The following is a 26,154-nucleotide window of genomic DNA, read 5'->3' as shown; positions in this document are numbered from 1 at the left end:
TACACCAAAACAAATTATGTAATATATGGTGATTAACATAACAATAAAAAATTTTAAAAAAAGAACAGAAATTAGGAACAACCCAGGGCCCAAATACCCATCTGCTGGAAAATGTAGAATTAAATTCTGGCTTATCGATATAATGGAATAGAATACAATAAAAAAAATGAATGGACTAGAGCCACGGTAATCAATATAAGTAAATCTCAGTAATGTGAATTGAAAAAATCAAATTAAAGTTTGTATTATTCATGTAAAAATTTAATATACATGAACAATACTAAACACTGGATACCTACATTTGTAGTAAAATTATAAAAACATTATTAGTAACTCACCAACTTCAAAAGAGTAGTTACCATGTAGAAGTGTAGGGGATATAGATTAAGAGTAGATATACTGTTATGTTCTGTTGTGTTGGTGGTGGTTATTTCTTTTAAAAAAATGTTGTAGAGGAAATACAGCACATTAATGCTTGTTAAATCTGGGTGGTGATTACATGGGTGTTTCTTTCAAAGTATTTCATTTACTTATTCATTCTAAATACTGAATTGCTAAATGGTGATAGAAGTAGAGGAACTGGACAGAATCAGTGATTGGTTCATCTACATGTTCACCCATCTCCTGGAAATTTTAATTTTAGTGAATATACCATGAGAATAAGATTGCTGTGAAGGGAGTTGACATGAAAAATCTGTCTAGTGCTATTGATCTGAGTTGTTTGCCTTAAGTTTCACCTAAAAATACTCAATGGCAAAAGAGTTTTCAATCTTTGCCTGACTTCCCTTCTTCTGATATGTGATATAAGAAATAACATGTTATCAAAACAGGCATCCAACTAGAAGCAGAAAATTATTAATCAGTTTGTGTAATTAATAAGCTAAATAATTTAAGCCAACAAAAAATAAAAATAACTTATTTAAATGAGACTAAGTCAATACATGTATTATGTGTATAAATATCTAAATGTATTATGGATGTAATATCTAAAATGAATTCTTTCATTTCATAGCAAACTTGTGGCATGTAACTTTTTCTTCCCTGGCAAGTTAGTTTTCATATGTGGGAAGAGTTTATTGCCCTTACTTGTCTGCCTATACCTTATCACCTACAGAAACTCTGTAGTTGAACATCTTTAAGATTGTGCACATGCCATTGGTACAATAATGATTTTTCAGAGTTGTCTCTATCTTTGTTTAGAAAATATATTATCAGGGCGCCTGGGTGGCTCAGTTGGTTAAGCGACTGCCTTTGGCTCAGGTCATGATCCTAGAGTCCCAGGATGGAGTCCCACATCGGGCTCCCTGCTCAGCAGGGAGTCTGCTTCTCCCTCTGACCCTCTTCCCTCTCATGCTCTCTCTCATTCTCTCTCTCTCAAATAAATAAATAAAATCTTTAAAAAAAAGAAAATATATTATCAGACAAGTGGTCATTGAAATGAAATGTCATTTAATTTGAGAATATAATTATTTGTGTCCACATCTGTGTCCTCCTATGAAGTGAATTAATTATATAGGCATAAGGGTCTACCGCTCTTCTATTTTCTACTCTTACTCTCTAAGTTAGAATTTTAAAGTTAGATAAAACAGAGATACATAAGAAAATTCTCACTATTGTCCATGAGTAAAATAACCGTAATAATTAAAATACCAAGGATATAAATGTCCTATGTTTGAAATGATACCTGTTTTTCCATCTAAATTACTGTTGCTCTAAAATGGATTAAAACAATGCATCTGGAAGTTGACACAGTGCAATGAAATGATTTGGTATGGAACTTATTTTTCAGGAGCAAGAAAACCAGTTACCCAAGGGGAATAGGAAAGTAAATACGAGCCAAATACATTTTACTTTAGGATCAAAGCAATTTGAAATAATCACATACTGGTTTCCTAGGCAAGGAGAGGCCAAGGGAAGGGGAGGAATATGTCTTTAGACTTCCAATCTGATAGTTACCTAAAAAAAAAAAAAAAATGTAATCTTTCTTGGCAGGTTTAGATCCAGATAAGCATCTTGGAAAAACCCTGGATCAAATGGAACCTTATCTCTTAGAGGTAAGAATTTATACTATTTCTCAAAATATAGGCATCTAAAGGAAGAAAAAAATAAGGCCATGATATGATTATAAAATTAATTTTATTTTGGAAAAACTCTGATAGCATTCATGATATAGTTTTGTGAAAAAAATTAACTAATGGATATGAAGATATCAAAAATTAATTATGAAAATCATTACTAGTTTTTTGGTCTGAATAAAGAAGTAAGCTATTCCTAAAAGAAAACTGTCCTGTCAGAAGGTTTTTTTTATTAACATGGACATTGTATGCTATATATGAAGTACTATACTCCTAAAGTAGCTGATAGTCTCTGTGATCAGATGCTTTTCAATCAAAAATGTGAGTAGGAACTTCCTTCAGAGATGATCTAATCTAATCTCTTCTCTTTTACCAATTAGGAGATTAACTTGCAGAGTAGCAAAAAAAAATTATTTTAAGGTTTCAAGTAACAATCATTTAACCCATTATGATTGTCAAATGCTAAATGTGTTCGAAACTTTAAAGAAGATTTAGTTATTTTCATTATTTTCTATTAACTGTTATTATTATATTTTATGAGAGATTGGGGCAAATGTTATTTGCATGGCAATGACAACTAAAGGAGTATAATGAGAGTATTTCATTTCACAGTTATGATGGAAAAAAGAAAATTACCTTGCTTCTGTGAAAGAACTGAACTCCTCTAATAAGTTATCATGTTCCCCTCCCCATCTCTTAATTTATCAACATTATCTCTGGACATTGTTAATATAGTTAATGTGATGTGCTAGCAGTTACTACCTTCTTTACTAACTTTATGGTTTTTGGATTTTCTTTCAGTTATTTGCACTTGATTATTTTATGGTTTATCAATATATACCAAATGCTTAGAAATCCCTGAAATGTTTATTCCTTTTTTCACTAAACATCAGTAAGCATCTAATATATGTGAGGCAAGTAGTAAAGATAAAAATTAAAATGAAATGAGAATATAATTGAGACAAATTATATTTGATTTCTAGATAATTTAAGTTGATGACATGTTTTTTTATGCTACTCTGATAGGACTTTTCTCACAGCAATTTGTGTTATGGCCAACATATCTATGTTTACATCTATTCCCTATCATCAGATTAAATTTTGCTTCTGAAAAAAACAATGTACATAAATAATGAAATTAAAATTATGGGTGTAAAAGAAAGAGAACTTGGGAAAGGAGAGACTGGGGCTTTGACAAAAGGGCTTTTTGTAAGCTGCTCCATAAATTTAAAGTTATGAGTTCAGGTGTCAAACATGTAGAGGTTCTTTGTAGAATAGACATATAAGGCTTGGGATTGCCATGATGTCAATTATGAGTTAACCTGGATATTATCATAGAATATTTAACACAAAATTGCAGAAATCATTTTATTCAATCTTCAGCATGGCCAAGCAATCTCATATTTCTCTGGAAAACTTATCTACCCATTCTCCATAATGGCTATTGCATTCCTTCTCTACTCTCCTCAAAATTCAGTCCCCTTCACTTTTCCCCTGGATGGTTTGTTTCTTCACAAAGAAAATAGAAACCATCATCCTGGGAATCCCTCTGCCTCTGAGCACCACCCTTGCATATTTTTGCTTCCTGTAACTGGGAGAAGTACACTTCCTCCCACGTATGGCTCACCCCCTTACTGTGCTCTGGATCCCATGAGCAGCAATCACTCACCCCTCCAGTAGCTTCCTCCTCACATCACACTGAAACATACCACCATCTCTGCCATTCTGAAGATTCCCTCCCTCCACTCTAGTTATTCCTCTAGCTACTTCTCTTCTTTGCTTCAAAACCAAAAAGTTAAGAGTGTTATCCATGTTGATGGTCAGTGCTTCTTCATGTCTCAGACACCTCTTATACCTGGAGCCTTGCTTCTTTTTCCACCTCTAAATGGATACAGCTCTGACAAAGCTCACGCAAGATCTCTATTTTACCAAACCCAACCAACACTTCTTAGCCCTTATTTGACAGTTTTAAACACTCCTCCTTAAAATGCTTCCATCAGCATCCATGATGCCACATTCTCCTAGTTTTTCTCCTTTTGTTCTCGTCACTCTTAGTCTTTTTTGCCAGTTCCTAGGCTAGGCTCCGTTTTCACTCTATCACCTTTTTCCAGATGACCTCAGTCACTCACATGGCTTTAAAAACTAGCTATATTTGGATGACTCCCAAATATTTCTAGCCCACATTTCTCTGCCAGGTCCTAGTGCCTAGAGGCACTGCAAATTAAATCTCCATAAACTTGATTGTGGCCTTTATATCCATCACTTTTTGCCATTCCTTTTGTCATCACCTTAGTTCAGTGCCTGTCACTTCAGGCCTAGAGTATTACTGACAACTCCAAATTTGCCTCTATCTTCCATTTTATTTCCCAAAGAATTCATTTTGCTTACTGCTTCAAGATAACTGTTCTAATATATTCTACTGTAATTGTGTCACTCACTCACAAAATTTGAGTCCCCATTGCTTACTGGCTAAAATACAAATTCTTTAGACTCCTCTTTCCCTTACTTAACTCTGGCCAACCCATTAGCATGGTCTTGTCTTCTCTATCTCCAGAGTATATTCTAAACCCAAACACTTCTCACTGTCTCTGGTGCTACCACCACAAGATAATCATCTATTGTCTGGAATACTTCTTCAACCTCTAACTGGTCTGCTTACTTCCACCATTGTCCTGCTACAATCCATTATTCATATAGATGCCAAAGTAATTTTTTTAAAGTGTAAATCAAATCACATCTCTGCTTTGTTTAAAATTTAAATAGTTTCTCATAGAATAACATCCAAATTCTTATGAGATCACAACTGATGAAACTGTATATGATCAGCATCCTCATTTTCCACCAGCCTCTATCTAACTCACTGAGCCTGAGCCACAGATACCTCCTTATTACTTAAATACACTGTATTCACCCCTTTTCTCCTTAGGACTTTGTTCTGCCTCAAATGTTTTTTTCCCTCATACCGCCACATGGTTAATGCTTTCTCGTAATGTAAGTGACAACTCAGATGCTCCCTCCTCAGAAAAGCTTTCCCCAACTACCCTAGCTAACACAGATCTCTACAGATTATCTCTACAAATCATCTACCTGCTTACGTGTATATTATCTGTCACCCCTTCACCCACCCCACCAGAATGTAAGCTCCAATAATCCTACCAAGATTTTGGCAAAGACATTAGTTCTTTAGTTCTTTCATTCAGTTATGTGTTCATCTGTCTATCTGTCCATTCACTACTATCATCCTTAAGTTACTTCATATTTATTGAGGACCTGTTATATGGCAAATGCTGTGATGAGCACTAAGGATACATGATGAATTAAACAAGATCCTTGTTCTAAAGGAGTTTAAAGTCTGCCATAGTTATTCTCAGACCTGAGAGTGAAATTTATTGGGGACCTTGTTAAAATATACACTCTTTTCCCACCCTAAGAAATCTCAGTTCAGAGGGCTAGGAATCTAATCTTTAAACAAGCACTAGGTAATTCTTTTTTTTTTCTTTAAATTTTTTATTGTTATGTTAATCACCACACATTACATCATTAGTTTTTGATGTAGTGTTCCATGATTCATTGTTTGTGCATAACACCCAGTGCTCCACACAGAATGTGCCCTCTTTAATACCCATCACCAGGCTAACCCATCCCCCCACCCCCCTCCCCTCTAGAACCCTCAGTTTGTTTTTCAGAGTCCATCGTCTCTCATGGTTCGTCTCCCCCACCGATTTACCCTTCATTCTTCCCCTCCTGCTATCTTCTTTTTTTTCTTAACATATATTGCATTATTTGTTTCAGATGTACAGATCTGTGATTCAACAGTCTTGCACAATTCATAGCGCTCACCATAGCACATACCCTCCCCAATGTCTATCACCCAGCCACCCCATCCCTCCCACCCCACCCCCACTCCAGCAACCCTGTTTGTTTCCTGAGATTAAGAATTCCTCATATCAGTGAGGTCATATGATACATGTCTTTCTCTAATTGACTTATTTCACTCAGCATAACACCCTCCAGTTCCATCCACATCGTTGCAGATGGCAAGATCTCATTCCTTTTGATGGCTGTATAATATTCCATTGTATATATATACCACCTCTTCTTTATCCATTCATCTGTCGATGGACATCTTGGCTCTTTCCACAAGCACTAGGTAATTCTAACACAGTGATCAAATGTATCATCTCCTATTTCTTCAATACCAGTAACACACTTCAGGCTCTGTATTTTTAGATTTCTCTGAAAGAATGTTAAGCCTTCTTGAAACCATCGTCATCCATTGGCTTCCACTACTTACTTCTGAAAGCTTTCTGAGTATTTTCTTAGCTTCCTTTTGGGGCTTACCATGGATATATTCCACCTCTTATAAGTTGTTTCATCCATAGCCTGTGGTGATATTAAACACCCCCATGACTTCAGCTACCAATTTTATTCTTATGACAATTAAGTCTATTCCTCCACCATATTTTTATGCTCCAGACATCTGTATTCCGCTAGATACCTTCCTCTCTTAGATGTACTCAATCACTTCAACTTCAGCTGTGCAGAACTGAACATTTCTTTGCTGACATATCTATGCCATTTTTATGTTCCCTGACAGTGAAGTGTTCCATTGTCTACTCAGTTGTCCAAGACCAATAAAAAGTGAATTGTAATAAATTATTTCATACATTCCATTATTCATAAATAAGGCCCCCGCTCCTTTTAATTCTACCTTCTTGACATCTTATAATCTGTCCCATTTAATCCTCATTGTCACTACATTAGGGTTTCCCCTAGGTTATTATAATCTTTTAGCTCAAGTCTGTCTCCTCCCCACCTTACCCCTTGGGTAAGCCACAGGGCTGTCATCATCATACATGTGAAGGGCAAATCTGATCTTGTTCTTGTTCCCCATTCCCTCAAAATAAAATTTTGCATCGTTCCCCATTCCCTCAAATAAAATTTAAACTCCTTAACACAATGCAATCTGTCCTTGGGGAAAAAGAGTCTTGTAAGTTAGGCAGTCTCCTACATCCGCCCTATCCTTCATGAGTTTGGAACTATTAATGGTTACCCTAAAGTGAGTACTCCCTTCTTCCTCCATGTTCTACTCCCCTTCTCTGCAGACTTTCTCTCTCCTTCACTCAACTAAATCCAATCTGTTGTTAAAGTCTAAGTTTTAAACTCTTGCTTAAATAAGCCTCCTTTGAGCTGCCATTTTCTTCTTTGACTCCTAGTATGTATGTAGCACTTCTCATGCTATATATTTTTCTAATGTTTATTATAACATTAGAGTATGCAATAAATTCAAATTTATTTTTTATCAAATCAATATCAAATGGCAAATAATGAAACTTTCAAATAATGAAAACTTTTCCACTGACTCCAAGCCCCCCAGTTTTCTTTCCCAGAGTAACCACTCTTCTCTATTCTGAGGTATCTCTTCAAAAGCTTTTTTTGCATATGTAAATGTATATGCATGGTTTATTCTTTTTTACCAGAATTGGAGCATACTGTGCATATTATTCTCCGTCTTACATTTTAATACATAAGGATCCAGGTAATTTGTTTTCATGACTTCACTATGTGGATAATATATTGAGCCTCTTCTTTATTGATGGGCTTTATTCCTTACTGATTTCTTTCATGTCTTTTGCTATTTCAAATAATGCTAGAATGAACATTACTGTGCCTATATTTTAGGGTGTATATGAATTTATCTGTAGGATAAAATCCTAGAATGGAAATACTGGGTCAGAATGTACATATATTTTTAATTGCAATAGACATTGAAGATATCCATTTTCAGCTATGATGGAATAACTTACATCAGACCAGTTCTCCCTATTAAAATAATTAGAATAGTTATATGGAATTAAAACAAAAATAATGTTAGAAGGCATTAGGGAATTACCAAAAATGAGAAAATTTGAGGGGCCAGAATTCCAGTGAGAACAGAGCCTCTAATCCCCTTAAGACATTTTCTAATTCAAAAAATGGTACAGGGATACCAAGAAGTTGAGGAGAAAACTCCAGGCGAGAAGCTGAGTACGGCTTTCTGCAGCTTCATAGTGTTAAAGAGACAAAAATTGGAATTCAGGGCAAACCAGAGTGGAGTGGACCGGTTAACCATCCACGTATTCAGTTGGACTCCTGAATGGGTTACACCTTAGGGGTAAAGGCAAACCAGAAATAATCCAGGCCTTGCAAATACTTATATCCAGCTTTGAATCATATCAATTCTAGGCTGACTTAAAGTAATCTGGTGTTCCTCGTATTGCCTATTTCTCTCTTTAAGAAAATAACAAGATTCAAATCCTCAGATTATCTCTAAAATATTTCACATACAGTTTTCAGCAGACAATGAGAAATGACCAAGCATATCAGGAGATCTGATGAGAGAACTGAAAGCAAGAGAAAAACACATACTAGAAACAGTGTCAGAGGATCCATATGATCAAATTATCAGATTTAGACTTTAAAGTGACTGTGGCATTGGGCGAGAAGATGAACTATTTTAGGGGCAATTTGGACTCTTTATGAGAGAATCAAATAGAATTCTAGGACTTAAAATGCAAAACCTGAAATTAAGAACACAATACATGGGTTTACCAGTAGATTTGATACAGTTGTATAGACAATTGAAGACCCAGAAGATAGGGTGATATAAAGTATCCAGGCTGAAGCCCAAAGAAAACAGGATTGAAAGTAAAGGGAAGACTCTAAGAGATGTAAGGGAGAGAAGTTTGTCATACCTGTAACTGGAGTTGCAGGAGTAAAGTAGTGAGAAGAAAGAACAGAAGCAGTGTTTGAAGAGATTTTACTGTAGGATTTAGCTGTAGTTATTTTTGACAGTTTTGACAAGTAGCTTCTCAGAATGGTAAAAATTGCTCAAAGGGAAAGATTGAATATTAACGGCTAATTGCACATTTTGAACAGGAATTATTTTTCCTGATAGGTATAGAAAATTATGCAAAACAATCTAAAGTGTCTTTTTCTCTGGCTTCTGCGTAGTCTAATTTGTGTGTACATGAGCTTTCTATCAAGTGAGTGCCTAATAAATTTTTACACCAATTTGTTACCAATTTGTTTTTCAGTACATGTACAACAGTTATCTGACACAACCCAGATTTTAACCCAGGTTTTTTGCTTTCTCTTTTTCCTTTCATTTTTACATATGCTCATAAAGGAGACTCAATCAGTTGCCTGATGTACTTAGAGTACAGTGATTCTAATATAAAAGCAAATGCGTCATTTGTCAAACTCTCATCTTCTTTCAGCATTTAGAGGGTATGGCTGTTTTTTATTTTTTAAAAACTTATTTTCTAGGACTCTGACTTCTCCATTGCTGCCTAAGACATATCAGATTTTAAGGACTATATATATATATGTCCTTATCTTTATGAATAATGTCATTAACCTCATTAAGTGAGATAAAAAATCAACCACATATTCATTTTTCATCTTGTTGACACAACTCTCCTGAATAAGAAATTCAAAAAGAGAGAAAACAAAACCTTTGAACTTGTAGGGGTGGGAGAAGAAGGCGTTAAGTAGAGGAACCCATTTTGTTCACCTGCCTCAGATATCCTGAACCACCTGTTAGGTACCCATTGTGTAATGTGGGTGGACATGACTTATAAAATGTAATGTTATTTCAGCTAATACATTAATCCTTTATTATGGTATCCAAGAGTTAATATTTTTTAGTTAAGGGAATTTTTATATATTACAATGATTGCCCTTGAAGAAATTAATATTATTTGTGAGAATGACAGGTTGGTGGCAGAGGTGGTAGAGAAAAGATGATACCTTTGGGCAAGGGTCCTTTTCATAGTTCATTCAGATCACATGGGGTAAGAGGCAGCATAGGACAGCAATCAGCAAGTTAACTCTATACCCGGGAGGCCAGGTATGAATCCTGATGCTACTGCTTACCTCAAATGTTGATCTAGTTAGTTTCCCACATATATAATAGAAGTAAGGGGTGATTAGCTTAGTATCTGGCACATTCTCAGTACTCAATAAATGTTAGTGATGTTTAATATTATGAGTAAAATTTGCTATTACTTAAGAATAATTCTGAAACTTTACTGCCTTACAAAAAAAACAAAACAAAACAAAACTGGGTAGACACTATAACTGGAGATTGTTAACTGACATATATCAACATGTAGGTAACAATTCTAACAGAAAAATTGCAAAATCTATGGAGAACTACTATACAGAAAAGAATATCTCAAAACCAAATCTAGATGTGAGGAGATGCTCAAATGGATTTAGTAATCAGAGAAGTACAAATTAAAGAAACAGTGAGATATTACCTTGTACCAGTTTGGCAAAAATTAGAAAACTGGATAATGCCAAATGTTGACAGGTGAAGATTTACAGAACCTTAGAAATGTAGATTGGTACTACCATTCTGAAGGGCAGTATTGCAGTTCCTAGATTAAATATCCCCATCCTATCATTCCATAAGGGGACATTAGTGAATATAGTCTTTGCAGGGTTATTTTTGATGGTGTTGGGGTTGTTGGAGGCAATATGAATGTCCACTGCTGGAAGAGCAGATAGTTAAAATGTGGTGAGTGCACATTATAAGATACAAGTCTGCAGTTAGAAAAGTATATTCGTTGTGCATATAGCAGCAAAGTATTGAATGCATAAAAGTAACATTGAAATGAATTAAAAATATAGGCACACAAAATAATACATTTGCAAAGATGTAGACAAAAGATATACATTAAATATTTTTAAATGTTTGTCATAAGGGAAAAAAGGGGGATAAAGTATACAAATAAATCATAATTAGAAAAAACAACATAAAATACCTACATATTGCTGAAAATTTGAGATATAGTTAAGTATAGAGAAGTATAAAAAACATAGATTTCTGTCCTGTGATGCACATGGCTAACATGTTGGTATACTCTGTAATGATTTATTTCCTAAGAGTTTATTTTTCACACAAGTTCACATAGTTAAATATTTTATTTACATAATTAGGTTTGATTATACATATAATTTGTGTACTTTGTTCTCTAGCATTATGTCATATTTATTTTCCCACATAATTGAATATGCTTAGAAAATATATTAATGGCTGTGTGGATTCCATCATATCTGTATCCTATGTATGAATGTATTATGACAAATTCAATGAGTTACCTCTTGTTGGAAATATTTGTTATTTCTTAGTTATTATAAACAATGTTGCTTATTTTAAAATTGTTATAAACAATGTTATGATTATGATTATTCCTAATAAATCTTCCTATACATTTCTGATTATTACTTGCTTCAGATAAATTCCCAGGAATATAATTTCTGGGTCAAAAAATACAACTTTAAGGATTGTACATTTATTACTCTAAATTAACTATGGATGCATATTTTTCTCATTTAGTGCTCTGAATATGTCATGCCAGTCCTTTCTGGCCTGCCAGGTCTCTGTGGATAGGTCTGTTGCCAATCTAATGTTTCTACCATTGTAGGTTACAGATCTCTTATCCTGAGCTGCTTTCAGGATTTTCTCTTTGTCTCTGAGACTCGTAAGTTTTACTATTAGATGTCGGGGTGTTGACCTATTTTTATTGATTTTGAGGGGGGTTCTTTGTGCTTTCTGGATTTTGATGCCTGTTTCCTTCCCCAGATTAGGGAAGTTCTCTGCTATAATTTGCTCCAATATGCCTTCTGCCCCCCTCTCTCCTTCTTCTGGGATCCCAATTATTCTAATATTGTTTTGTCTTATGGTATCATTTATCTCTCGAATTCTGCCCTCTTGATCCAGTAGTTGTTCATCTCTCTTTTTCTCAGCTTCTTTATTTTCCATCATTTGGTCTTCTATATCACTAATTCTCTCTTCTGCCTCATTTATCCTAGCAGTTAGAGCCTCCACTTTTTATTGCATCTCATTAATAGCCTTTTTGAATTCGACTTGGTTACATTTTAGTTCCTTTATTTCTCCATAAAGGGTTTCTCTAATATCCTCCATGCTTTTTTCAAAACCAGCTAGTATCTTTAAAATCATCATTCTGAACTGTAAATGAGAAAAATATGCAGCCAAGAATACTATATCCAGTTAGGCTGTCATTGAAAATTGAAGGAGATAAAAAGCTTCCAGGACAAACAAACACTAAAGGAATTTGCAAACACAAAACCAGCCCTACAAGAAATACTGAAAGAGGTCCTCTAAGCAAAGAGAGAGCCTAAAAGTAACATATACCAGAAAGGAACACAGACAGTATACAGTAGCAGTCACCTTACAGACAATACAATGGCACTAATTTCATATCTTTCAATAGTTACCCTGAATGTAAATGGGCTAAATGCCCCAATCAAAAGACAAAGGGTATCATATTGGATAAAAAAAACAAGACCCATTGATATGCTGTCTGCAAGAGACTTGTTTTAGACCAAAAGACACCCCCACATTGAAAGTGAGGGGGTGAAAAACCATTTACCATGCTAATGGACACCAAAAGAAAGCTGGGGTGGCAATCCTTATAGCAGACAAATTAGATTTTAAACCAAAGACTGTAATAAGAGATGAGGAAGGACACTATATCCTACTTAAAGGGTCTATCCAACAAGAAGATCTAACAATGGTAAATATCTATGCCCCTAACATGGGAGCAGCCAATTATATAAGCCAATTAAAACAAAAGCAAAGAAACACATCGACACCAATACAATAATAGTGGGGGACTTTAACATCCCCCTCACTGAGATGGGCATATCATCTAAGCAAAAGATCAACAAGGAAATAAAGACTTTAAATGACACACTGGACCAAATGGACTTCACAGATATATTGAAAACATTACATCCCAAAGCAACAGAATACACATTCTTCTCTAGTGCCCATGGAACATTCTCCAGAATAGATCCCATCCTAGGTCACAAATCAGGTCTCAACTGGTACCAAAAGATTGGGATTATTCCCTGCATATTTTCAGACCACAATGCTTTGAAACTAGAACTCAATCACAAGAGGAAGGTTGGAAAGAACTCAAATAAATGGAGGCTAAAGAGCATCCTACTAAAGAATGAATGGGTCAACCAGGAAATTAAAGAAGAATTTAAAAAATTCATGGAAACCAATGAAAATGAAAACACAACTGTTCAAAATCTTTGGGATACAGCAAAGGCAGTCCTGAGAGGAAAGTATATAGCAATACAAGACTTTCTCAAGAAACAAGAAGTTTCTTGTTTCTTCTCTCAATACACAACCTAACCCTCCACCTAAAGGAGCTGGAGAAAGAACAGCAAATAAAGCCTAAACCCAGCAGGAGAAGAGAAATAATAAAGGTCAGAGCAGAAATCAATGAAATAGAAGAACAGTAGAACAGATCAAAGAAACTAAGTGCTGGTTCTTTGAAAGAATTAACAAAATTGATAACCCCCTGGCCAGACTTATCAAAAAGAAAAGAGAAAGGACCCAAATAAATAAAATCATGAATGAAAGAGGAAAGATCACAACCAACACCAAAGAAATACAATTATAAGAACATATTATGAGCAACTATATGCCAGCAAATTAGATAATCTGGAAGAAATGGGTGCATTCCTAGAGATGTATAAACTGCCAAAACTGAACCAGAAAGAAATAGAAAACCTGAACAGACCTATAACTACTAAGGAAATTGAAGCAGTAATCAAATATCCCCCAACAAAAAAAGCCTGGGGCCAGATGGCTTCCCAGGGGGATTCTACCAAACATTTAAAGAATTAATACCTATTCTTCTGAAACTGTTCCAAAAAATAGAAATGGAAGGAAAACTTCCAAACTCGTTTTATGAGGCCACCATTACCTTGATCCCAAAACCAGAAAAATACTCCATCAAAAAGAATTACAGACCAATATCTTTGATGAACATGGATGCAAAAAATCTCACCAAAATACTAGCCAGCAGGATCCAACAGTACATTAAAAGGATTATTCACCACGACCAAGTGGGATTTATCCCTGGGCTGCAAAGTTGGTTCAATATCTGCAAATCAATGTGATACAATACATTAATAAAGAACAAGAACCATATGATTCTCTCAATAGATGCAGAAAAAGTATTTGACAAAGTACAGCATCCTTTCTTGATCAGAACTCTTCAGAGTATAGTGATAGAGGGTACATACCTCAATATCACAAAAGCCATCTATGAAAAACCCACAGCCAATATCATTCTCAATGGGAAAAAACTGAGAGCTTTCCCCCTAAGGTCAGGAACACGGCAGGGATGTCCACTATCACCACTGCTATTCAACATAGTATTAGAAGTCCTAGCCACAGCAGTCAGACAACAAAAAGAAATAAAAGACATCCAAATCGGCAAGAAGAAGTCAAACTCTCACTGTTTGCAGATGATATGATACTTTATGTGGAAAACCCAAAAGACTCCACCCCAAAACTGCTAGAACTCATACAGGAATTCAGTAAGGTGGCAGGATACAAAATGCACAGAAATCAGTGGCATTCCTATACACCCACAGCAAAACAGAAGAAAGAGAAATTAAGGAGTCGATCCCATTTACAATTGCACCCAAAATCATAAGATACCTAGGAATAAATCTAACCAAAGATGCAAGGGATCTGTACTCAGAAAACTATAAAATACTCATGAAAGAAATTGAGGAAGACACAAAGAAATGGAAAAACGTTCCATGCTCATGGATTGGAAGAACAAATATTGTGAAGATGTCAACACTACCTAGAGCAATCTACACATTCGATGCAATCCCTATCAAAATACCATCAGCTTTTCCAAAGAAATGGAACAAATAATCCTTAAATTTGTATGGAACCAGAAAAGACCCCGAATAGCCAGAGGAATGTTGAAAAAGAAAAGCAAAGCTGGCGGCATCACAATTCCAGACTTAAAGTTCTATTACAAAGCTGTAATCATCAAGACAGTACGGTACTGGCACAAAAACAGACACATAGATCGGTGGAACAGACTAGAGAGCCCAGAAATGGACCCTCAACTCTATGGTCAACTAATCTTCGACAAAGCAGGAAAGAATGTCCAGTAGAAAAAAGACAGTCTCTTCAACAAATGGTATTGGGAAAATTGGACAGCCACATGCAGAAGAATGAAACTGGACCATATCCTTACACCACACACACAAATAGACTCAAAATGGTTGAAAGACCTACATGTGAGACAGGAGTCCATCAAAATCCTAAAGGAGAACACAGGCAGCAATCTCTTCGACCTCAGCCACAGCAACTTCTTCCTAGAAACATCGCCAAAGGCAAGGGAAGCAAGAGCAAAAATGAACTTTTGGGACTTCATCAAGATAAAAGGCTTTTGCACAGCAAAAGAAACAGTCAACAAAACCAGAAGACAACCGACAGAATGGGAGAAGATATTTGCAAATGACGTATCAGATAAAGGGCTAGTATCCAAAATCTATAAAGAACTCCTTAAACTCAACACCGAAAGACCAAATGATCCAATCAAGAAATGGGCAGAAGACATGAACAGACATTTTTCCAAAGAAGACATCCAAATGGCCAACAGACACATGAAAAAGTGCTCAACATCGCTCGGCATCAGGGAAATCCAAATCAAAACCACCTCACACCAGTCAGAATGGCTAAAATTAACAAGTCAGGAAATGACAGATGTTGGCGGGGGTGCGGAGAAAGGGGAACCCTCCTACACTGTTGGGAATGCAAGCTGGTGCAGCCACTCTGGAAAACAGTATGGATGTTCCTCAAAAAGTTGAAAATAGAGCTACCCTACAACTCAGCAATTGCACTACTGGGTATTTACCCCCAAGATACAAATGTAAGGATCCAAAGGGGTATGTGCAAGGGGGACATCCCCAAAGGGGATGTTTATAGCAGCAATGTCCATAATAGCCAAACAATGGAATATTATGCAGTCATCAGAAGGAATGAAATCTTGCCATTTGCAACAACGTGGATGGAACTGGAGGGTATTATGCTGAGCGAAATAAATCGATCAGAGAAAGACATCATATGATCTCACTGATATGAGGAATTCTTAATCTCAGGAAACAGACTGAGGGTTGCTGGAGTGGTGGGGGATGGAAGGGATGGGGTGGCTGGGTGATAGACGTTGGGTTCGGTATGTGCTATGGTGAGCTCTGTGAATTGTGTGAGAATGTTGAATCGCAGACCTGTACCTCTGAAACAAATAATACATTTTATGTTACAAAAAAAGAAGACAGTAGGAAGGGTAAAATGAAGGGTAGGGAAATCAGAGGGGGAGACGAACCATGAGAGACTGTGGACTCTGAGAAACAAACTAAGGGTTCTAGAGGGGAGGGGGGGAGGGGTTAGCCTGGTGATGGGTATTAAAGAGGGCACGTACTGAATGGAGCACCTGGTGTTATACGCAAACAATGAATCATGGAACACTACATCAGAAACTAATGGTGTAATGTAAGGTGATTAACATAACTTAATAAATAAATAAACTATGGAATAATCGTTATTATTGCTTCTTAAACTTCTGCAGTTTCCTAAAATTATCATTTGATTAGCGAACAAATGAATTCTAAAATTATTTTATCCTTTGTGGGTTTTTCCCCCAGGATTATTTTCTCATTGTTCAAAAAAGTAGATGAATTTTAATATAAGAGTTGCATAAAATTTTAAAGGTTTAGAACTGTTCCTTAAGTGTTCATTAAGAGTATTCTTATTTTAAGTCAATCAGAGAAAGACATGTATCATATGACCTCACTGATATGAGGAATTCTTAATCTCAGGAAACAAACTGAGTGTTGCTGGAGTGGTGGGGGGTCGGAGGGATGGGGTGGCTGGGTGATAGACATTGGGTAGGGTATGTGCTATGGTGAGCGCTGTGAATTGTGCAAGACTGTTGAATCACAGATCTGTACTTCTGAAACAAATAATGCAACATATGTTAAGAAAAAAGAAAAAGAAGAAGATAGCAGGAGGGGAAGAATGAAGGGGAGTAAGTCAGAGGGGGAGACGAACCATGAGGGACGATGGACTCTGAAAAACAAACTGAGGGTTCTAAAGGAGAGGAGGGTGGGGGGATGGGTTAGCCTGGTGATGGGTATTAAAGAGGGCACATTCTGCATGGAGCACTGGGTGTTATGCACAAACAATGAATCATGGAACACTACATCAAAAACTAATGATGTAATGTATGGTGATTAACATAACAATAAAAAAATTTTTAAAAAGAGTATTCTTATTTTTGTGATATTTTACAGTGTTTGTTAAAATTCGTACTCTCAGGTCTTCAACAAATATGTGCTTTGCCTACTTTTATAGTAAAGCTGTGTATTTAGCAAATGCTTACTAAGTGGCATACTCTGTGCTAAGTGCTTTTTATGCATTATTTTATTTGATCAACTAACCTATGAGGTTGTGACCATTGATATTTACATTTTACAGATGAGGGATCATTCAGAGGGTGAGTTAATTTTCCACAGTCATACAGCTGGGAAGTAGCAGATGTTGAATATGTGCTTCAATCTATCTGATTTCAGAACCTTTGCTCTTTTGTATTCTTAAAAGACATTTTGAGGATTAAATAATTATATCATTCTTCTTAACTTTAAGGCATAAGATAAATGGTCTTTAATTAATAGTTATACTGTTGGTTTTTGCAGCAGCAGAATAGCATAAAGGTGATGGTTGAAGTGACAGAGTGCATGGGTTATATCCAAGGGAATAAATTGATTAAGAAGAATAGATTACAGAGATTCATGAGGGATATATATAGCTTAGGAGCAGCAGAAAGGCATCAGAGTAGCTTAACAATAGCTTAGAAACATACATGGTATATATATCATAGTATCATGCCACATAAAATTTGAAAAGGATAAGGTCATTGTACTCTCCCAGCGAACTCCTATTCATACTGAGGTACCAATAAACACAACCACCATCCGTCCAGTTTCCCAATGCAGAAAGCTGGGAACTTTCCTTAATTCTTTTTTAACTTTCCTCACTCCTCCATTCAATTAATCACTTACTCAGCTTCCCAACAATATCTCTCAAAATATCTGCCCTCTCCTCTCTGTCCTCACTGCTATTTCCCCAGTTCAGGAAATCTTCATCTCCTGCCTAGATTACTCCAGCAACTTCTCAGTTCTTTGTGCTTCGTAACTTACTCCCCTCCAGTCCATTCTCCACTGTGCAACCAGACTGTTTCTAAGAGATAAATGTGATCAGTTCAGCTTTCTGCTTAAAACCTATTATGGGTTCTCACGGACCTTAGGATAATGACTTAGCATGACTTATGAAGTCCCATAAGATATGTTCTCTTTCTAGTCAGCCTCATCTCACCATTATTCATCTAGCTATGATCCAGCTGTGCCATACTTCCTTCAGTTTCTAGTACCCATCATGTGCTCTGGGACTTAACATACACTGTTCTGTCTGGAACAGTCTTTCCTTCTCTCCTGTCTTCTCTCTCTCCCTCGGCCTCTCCCTCTCTCTCTTTTAGACTTTTCTGGTTAACTCATTCTTCAGATATCAGCTTAAGTTTTACTTGGAGAAGCCTTTGGGTTCCATCTGGTTAGGTACTGTACTTTACAATCCCACAGCATCTCATGTATCCACCAAAGCAATCACTACCCATTATTATAATTTCTTGTTTAACTTTCTGCCTGTACCTCCAGACAATAGGCTGTTCTCCGCAAGCCTCTCTCCCTGGGAGTATGCATTGGTATCTGGACCATAAGGAGGGCACCCTATTGGTCACTAAGTACTACTGTGCTACACACTGCTATAAAGGAACTAGGAGAGAGTCTTAAGGATTTAGAAAATAGTTTCATGAGAAACTATTCATGAGAAAATAGTTTCATGAGAAAAAGTAACACATGAGGCTGGGGATAATAATGCTCCCATCATTATCCCCAGCACCTAAAACAATGCCAAACTTATAGTAGATACTCAATAAATACTTCTTGAGTAAGTTCTATGAATGATTATATGCAGCATGAAACTATTTTGTATGTTAAGCATATCATTTATAAAATGAAATTTTAGCAGTTATTATAAACCTCATGGTTTTCTATAGATGGTGAGAGGGATGAAGTGTGATTTGATTTGACTTTTTTCATCCTAATTTTAAGATGACTAACAGATAAATGAGGCAGGTTTAAAAGAAGAAAAATCTTGATTTAATAAATTCTCACAATTGGGTTTATTATAATCTTTTAAGGGGATAAAAATTAAACGGAAACCAGATGCCCTTAACTTTTTCAGTTCAATAATCAGTAGCATTCAAATGAAATTATTATGAGTATGAATATTCATCTATATAAATAAGTATGCCAGAAAAAATAGAATCATATAAGTGATTTCCTTTTTATTTACTAGGAATTCACTTTTTAAATGTTCAGACTCCAAGGCATTCTTATAATCCATGAAATGACCCAAGTCAGCCACATCTGTTCAAAATGCTTTTCAAAATGCTTATCTTAACAACAGTTAGATGGCAAACCAATGCTCACTTTCCCCAAAAGCTTTATCTAAAAGAGAACATAGCACAATTTAGATATATGTGAAGCAATGAACATGCTTTTATGCAATGAAAATTATATTGTGTAATAAGTAAAAAAATTATCTTGTTTTATTAATAATCCAACTGGTTAGAAAACAGCAACATATTTCTTTTCAACTGTTTAAGATCCTTTAGAACTTTTATTTTATCTATTGTATTAGCTTTATATCTTTGTATTCATACAAAGGTTAGGACCAAATGATGGATGTCAGATAAAATAGTATGTGTATTAATCTTACCCAGTGGTCGTCTGGTCCAAATCTTCTTCTATATAACATTCCCCAAATGGCTAAGAATGGGGGTGGAGGGGTAGAATGTGACATCACTGATTCAGTGGCTAATGAGATAAGGAAAACATTGACTGTCACGTGTGAATTTTATTTACTTTTTCAGGTTTCCAACACCAGAGGATAAAAATGCAGTTTCTAGGAGTAGAGAAAAAGAAGTCAGTAACTTTCTCTGCTCTTTTACTTGGTAATTCTGATTAAGAGTGGCTTTATTTCTAGTTCAGATTAGATCTACATGTTATGTCTATCAGGCCCTTTTCTGGGAGTATGCATGGGTATCTGGACCATAAGGAGGACACCCAGTTGGTCACTAAGTACTGAGTGCTACACACTGCTATAAAGGAACTAGGAGAAAGTCTTAGGGATTTAGAAAATAGTTTCATGAGGAAAAAGTCACACATGAAAAATTTCAAGTTCAGGAGGTACATAGTGATGCAGTATAGAAATATATCACAAGGCAGCATAGGATAGTCACACAGACTGTAACAAGGGCAATTCCTTTTAAGCTGAAGAGAAGGAAACTAAATATTGGGTTTTATCAGTTTATATTTCATTTTATAAGATTTAGTATCATAAGATCCTTTTGAATTTTATTTTATTTTATCTGTTGTATTGGCTTTATATCTTTATATCCATGCAAGGATTGGGGCCAAATGGCTGAAGTGTTTGACTGTCAGTCTACAGAGTTTGATTTTTATGGAATAGGTAATAGTCACCAAAAAGTTTTAAGCAGATGAGTGCCATGGTCATTTATTGTTAAGGAAAGTTAGTATGGTGATAATATATATGATAGATTGGGAGGCGTGAAAACTAAGCAGGAAGATAAGAGATGACTGTAATAGTTCAAGTGTGAAGTGATCATGAAGGATGTTAGAATAGAAGACGTTTGTACGCTCTATCCATCTTATTCACTGCCATGCCCCTCATATATACAATAGGATCTGGCACTTAGTAAGTACTGAGTAAAGATTTGATTCAATAAATGAATTAATAAAAAATTTTAAAATGTAGGCTCTGTGGCAGAAGGAATGACAGAAGGAAAGGAAGGAGTTAAGTTCTTCAGTATTTCAAGCTTTCAGTGTGATCAAACCATTACAGAAATACAAGATTGAGCAGGGAGAAGTGGTTATGAGAAAAAAAAATCAAGAACTTTGTTTTATTCATGTTAAATTTAAAACAACAAGGCTCCCAAGTAAAACTCGATAAGAATTTTGAGTGGGGACTAATATTATATGGGAGAGAGATGAGTGGCTAGGGTTTTTGCTTTGAGAACCATTTGCGTAGAAGTAATAGATATAGTAGTGGTCATGATCCTCAAAGAAGGGAATACATAGATAAAAGAGCAGAAGGCCCAAGGGAAGGACAAATTAATCTAATAGAGAAAAAATACCATTGAATGGTATTGAATGTTTCCTGTGCATTAGGGACTGAGTTAAAAGCTTTGCATGTATCATTTATCTGTTTTAACAGTCACAACATGCCCTTAATAAGGGTAGGTATTACTTAGGAAAATGGAAATTCAGAGAAGTTAAGTAACTGATCCCAGGTCCTGTGCCTAATAAGTGTTGGAGCCAGGATGTGAACCTAGATCTGTCTATCCCTGGTTTCCATCTTTGCTGAAACTACTCTCTGTTCATGAATTTCATCTATCTTTTTCACTAAATCCTTTAACATATTTGCAATAGTTACATTATAGTCTTTGCCTATTGAGTCTGATATTTGATTAATGTCGTGTCTGTTTCTGCTTTTCTGTTTGTTTTTCTATTGATTATAGGTCACAGTTTTTCACTTTTTGACATCTATTTTTTTTTTACATATTTTATGGTAGATACTGAATAAAAAAGAACAGTAGAGACTAAAGTAAAATATTATTTACTATATTATTATAGTAAATATTACCCCCCCAAAAGCCACATCCCTTCCTCTGTATGACAGCTAGTTTGGGGTGTTTATTCTGTTTAATCTCCAGTTGAGCTGGTTCTGATCTGAGTTGCATTTTGTTTCAGTTTACTACTTGTTTCAAATGCTTTAAGAGTAGTAATCAGGTCTCTTCATTTATCAGGGCTTGTGGTCTATGCTTCAGTGAGTCTAGATATCTCTGTCTCTGTCTCTCCTTTTCTTCCCCTCCCCTTTTCACCCCTTTACTCCCCTTTCCTCTCCCCTATCTTTCCTCCCTCCCTCTCCTCCCCTGCTTTACTATCCTGCCACCAGTGTTTTGTGCCTTTTCACAGGCTTATTGCTCTGAGCCTCTCCTTACCTTCTTCCTGACCTTCCAAGCCTTGGAAAAAAATCTTAGTTTTCCTGCCCTGTCTCCAGCCTTTGGTACGGTGAAAGATCAATAGAAAAGACTCAAGGAGCAAATGTTTCCAAAGAAATCTCTCTCCTCTTCTGTCCTGGCCCCGGCCTTCTGCATGTAGCCACTATGTGCACTTGGTTAAGGCCTTTGGGAAAGAATTGGAAAGCTATGGGAAAGAATTGGTAGGCTATACAGACTCCCCGGGTCTCCTCTGGACTCTAACAAGCCATCACAGAAGTCCACAGATGGTCATGTGTTTGGCTGCTTTCTACACACACTGATGGAATTCCCTCATCTGTGGAAGAATACTGTTTTCCCATTAGGAAGGTGGCTATTGATCTTTACTCACCTAGGAAAGGCTCACCCTGATCTGGAATTTAGTTTATCCAGATTTCTTTACATTCTCACCTCTCTGTATGTAAAACAAAAAAGCATGATTTTGTAACCTGTCTGGCATACTTTTGCTGCTACGGTGAGAATAACTGTACTTCAACTTTTTACATACGAACTGAAACTGTTAAATATATTTTAATCATTAACGAATATTGGGCCTTAGTGAAGAAATAAGCAATATGAGAAAATATTTATTTTTCACTTTTCAATAAAGATTGCTATTTTATGTACTTAAATTATGGAAAGAATCATGACGATTCAGTGAGAAACCAAACTTTAGAAAAACTCTTACCTATTTAGCATTTTCAGTGACAGTAAGACTGATAGAGAAACTTATCAAAGGGAATTGCAAAACCATATTTGGAATGATCAAGTGTTAGCATGCAATAATGGCAATTTTGAGTTGAAACCAGACACAGACTGGAGACATGTTAGGAATAAAGTTGCAACTTTCTGTGAACAGTGCAAGTATTAGAACAAAGACTTAACAGGCTTTAGAAAACTAAATTGAATGTTTTGTACCACAAACATGTTTCTGGAATGTGCATGTCTGGATTCTCCACTTCCCTAAACTGACCCTCTCTATGATGGGTATACATCATGCTTTTGTGCTACAAAGATGTCGATTTCTAAGAGAATGCTGTGTCTTAGCACAAGATTCATTACAGAAAGTGGTTGACTAGCATGGGCTTCACTTCTTCAGAAGCTTTTCACAGAATATCAAAGGGTCTTGAAGCTGGCTGAAAGTAAGCCAATAAAGATGGATTTTTTCTCTGAGGACTTATGTCTATTAGAGCTTGAAGCTAGTAGAGTTTAGAGTGGCTGCAAAAGACATAGACGACTTCTTGGTTCATCTGCTATAGAAACCACTGAGCTCTTTATTCAGATTTCTTGGCCTAAAATCTGTGTTCATGCTGATGAATCAGTAATAGAAAGGGAGAGGAGATTGTGTGTGTTATTTATAGACGCTACATCACTGTTTTATTATCTTGCATTGTTGAAATATAGGGTGTAGTATATTTGATAAGCTTCAAAAGACCAGGGATGTTGTCTTGTTTACTTCAGATCTTCCTCATCTCACACGACCTGCCTAATAATCGTCGTTCAATAAATACTGGTTGAACAAGTGATATGAATTAATATTATGGAGATATTTTTGTGAACTGAAAATATCACTGGATACATACAAATTTTAGATTTCCAAATACTGGCAGTCTTTTTATAATGATAATATGTTGGTTTAAGATAGCAGCTTATATTATTTTTACTAGAGACTAATAGAACTACTTCAGTAGGATAACAGCCATGCCAACTTTAATTTAAAAATCCAGTTATTCTTTGGTGGTAGATTATAGAAATTATGCAAAGCTTAAGTAAAAAATTTTCCAGTGAAAGGAAGCTAATAATTGATAAGGTATACTCCCTCATAAAAAGACTTACCATAAAGGGGAGATCAGAAGGTTCATTTGGTGGAAAGTTGCTGAATGGGAAGACCAGTGAAAAGGATATCATCAAAAAAGAGGACAAACCCTAGCTAGCAGAACGAGGAAACATCCCTGAAACCCATATCCTGTTATTATTTCTACATTTGTATTGCAGAGCAGATATTAATTTAATTTGGTTTAATATGGTAAAGTAATCTGTTCCTGTTATCTGCTCCCATAAGGACCAACTGCCATAATTCTGTCTTGCCGCTTCTCTACTTCATGACTCAAGGTGGTGAAAATTTCTGCTTTGCTCTTGTGAACTCATACAGAAAATGCCACCCCAGCTTTCTTTCCTTCACTTTTCTTACTGTTTGGCTTTACAGTGTCATTCACATTACTGCTGATCCTTGAAAAGAGCAGTAGAATTCTCACAGATCCATGCTTTAAGTCCCTAAGGGCACATAGTCAAGAGTTTAAATGTAATGGATTCAGAATTATAGCACAACCACAAAAATAACTAGAGAAATAAAGGCATAACTATATAAACCTGAAGACTTGGGCCGTAGTGCCAGCACAGTGAACATCCATGGAGTCACTCTTCCTTTGGGCAATGAGGACTTTGGACTAGGAGAGGCTATAAGCAGGGAAAGCTATGAAATTCAGAGTGAAGGAGATAGAACATAGTAATAAAGCCTCAACACAAGAACAGGAAGCTTTTCTGACATCGTCAGTGAGAGTGTTCCCTGCCACTGATTCCAGCCATATACCAGCCGAATGGGAAATTATTTTACTCCCAGTCTCAAGATTATTTAAATAATATAGCTTATATTTAATGCAGATTGCAGGTTGTTTGTTGTTTCTTTGCTTGCTTGTTTTTTTAATTTCAGGTTTAATTAGACAACATGATAAGCTATCCCAAACTTTCTTGGAGTTAGACGTTCCTAAGGCTTGTCTACAGCTTTGGAACTTCATCAGTTCTCAGTACCTTTGGAACTTCACCATTAATAACCTTAAGCATAATAACCATGTTTGTTGACTCCCTTTTGTTCACAGGCCAACGGAGAGCCCTTAGATTGCTTTCTCTGTGTCTCCAAGAAATGCTCTAAACACAACCTATTTTTACCCCCATTCACATATAGGTCAAAGGGCAGGGGGAAGCCCAGTTTGGCCACATGCAGTCTCATTTACTACCTCATGACTAAGTACCTTTTCTCCTTAGCCTTCTTTGAATCTAAAGCTAGTGTCATTCCTAAAATTTATGGTAATCTCTAAGTTTTCTTGTTACACATAAAATGTTGGCCCTTTACATCTTTTTATAAGGATTTTGAGATTAATAAAACTCCTGTGCTTTAATGATAACATTTTCAAATGGCCTTAAACACATTTTTTAAGTAGAAATATAAAGTTATTTTCCTGTGGCTTGTGATATATTTTGGAATTAAAGTTTCTTGCATGGATTTTTTTTTTTAGGAAAAAATAATATTAGTTAAGTGAGCATTTTTGCTGTCTAATTTTAAGTTTCCTGTTTTATTGTTGTTGTTGTTCTCTTACTTCCAGCTTTCTAAGAAGTATGGAGTCCATGTTTGTGGAGAAGGTGGAGAGTATGAAACATTCACTTTGGATTGCCCTCTATTTAAGAAGAAAATAATTGTGTAAGATATCATTTCAGCATTTTCTTCCCTTTCCTTAAATTGAAGTGATGGAAACAACTTAACATTAAGCTTGAGGCAACTTTTGTTGGTAGAAATAGAACGTGTCCTCTAAGTTCACAAACACTCAATTTGTTTAATACCAGTGAAGTCGTCTGAATACCTAAATCAATACCTGACAAGACGAGGCCTTCGTAGAAGGCTATAAACTTTTTAGACATTGCACTTTCGTTTACTTGCTGATTATGCCCTGCAGTAAAAGTGGTACCTACACACTGACACTTTTATCCTTTCATGAAGTGTGAATTGCCTATATTATTTATCTTTCATTACAGCTACATTTGATAAACTGCCACATCAGTAGCCTGTGGGTTCCATTAACTCCATCCTCTCCTTTCTCTTGGCTTTTACAACTTGGAATAGTAATGCTAAACATTTCTCTTTTACTATTTGGGGTTATTTTTACATATAAACTTTGTTTTTGAGTGAATTCGGTTTATGGTAAGCACTGGGATTTCTTTGCCCTAGATTGTTA

General features: G+C 35.9%; 1 protein-coding gene across 6 annotated transcripts in view; it reads left to right on the top strand.

Annotated features, from left to right (window-relative positions):
• DPH6 (diphthamine biosynthesis 6) overlaps positions 1-26,154 on the top strand; it is a 204,828-nt gene that overhangs the window by 157,675 nt on the left and 20,999 nt on the right. For all 6 annotated transcript variants that reach the window (XR_012373591.1, XM_073876763.1, XM_073876762.1 and 3 more), the window contains 2 exons: positions 1,993-2,054; positions 25,528-25,622. Coding sequence is in view for 5 of the 6 variants with exons in the window: in XM_073876763.1 (XP_073732864.1) it covers positions 1,993-2,054; positions 25,528-25,622 (157 nt within the window). In the remaining variant the exon portion in view is untranslated. The remainder of the gene's footprint in view (positions 1-1,992; positions 2,055-25,527; positions 25,623-26,154) is intronic.

This window comes from Callorhinus ursinus, unplaced genomic scaffold, assembly GCF_003265705.2.
Source record: "Callorhinus ursinus isolate GAN/ISIS: 27379988/994484 unplaced genomic scaffold, GSC_fseal_2.0 scaffold25, whole genome shotgun sequence".
NCBI lineage: Eukaryota > Metazoa > Chordata > Mammalia > Carnivora > Otariidae > Callorhinus > Callorhinus ursinus.
This window is presented reverse-complemented; position numbering and strand designations above follow the sequence as displayed.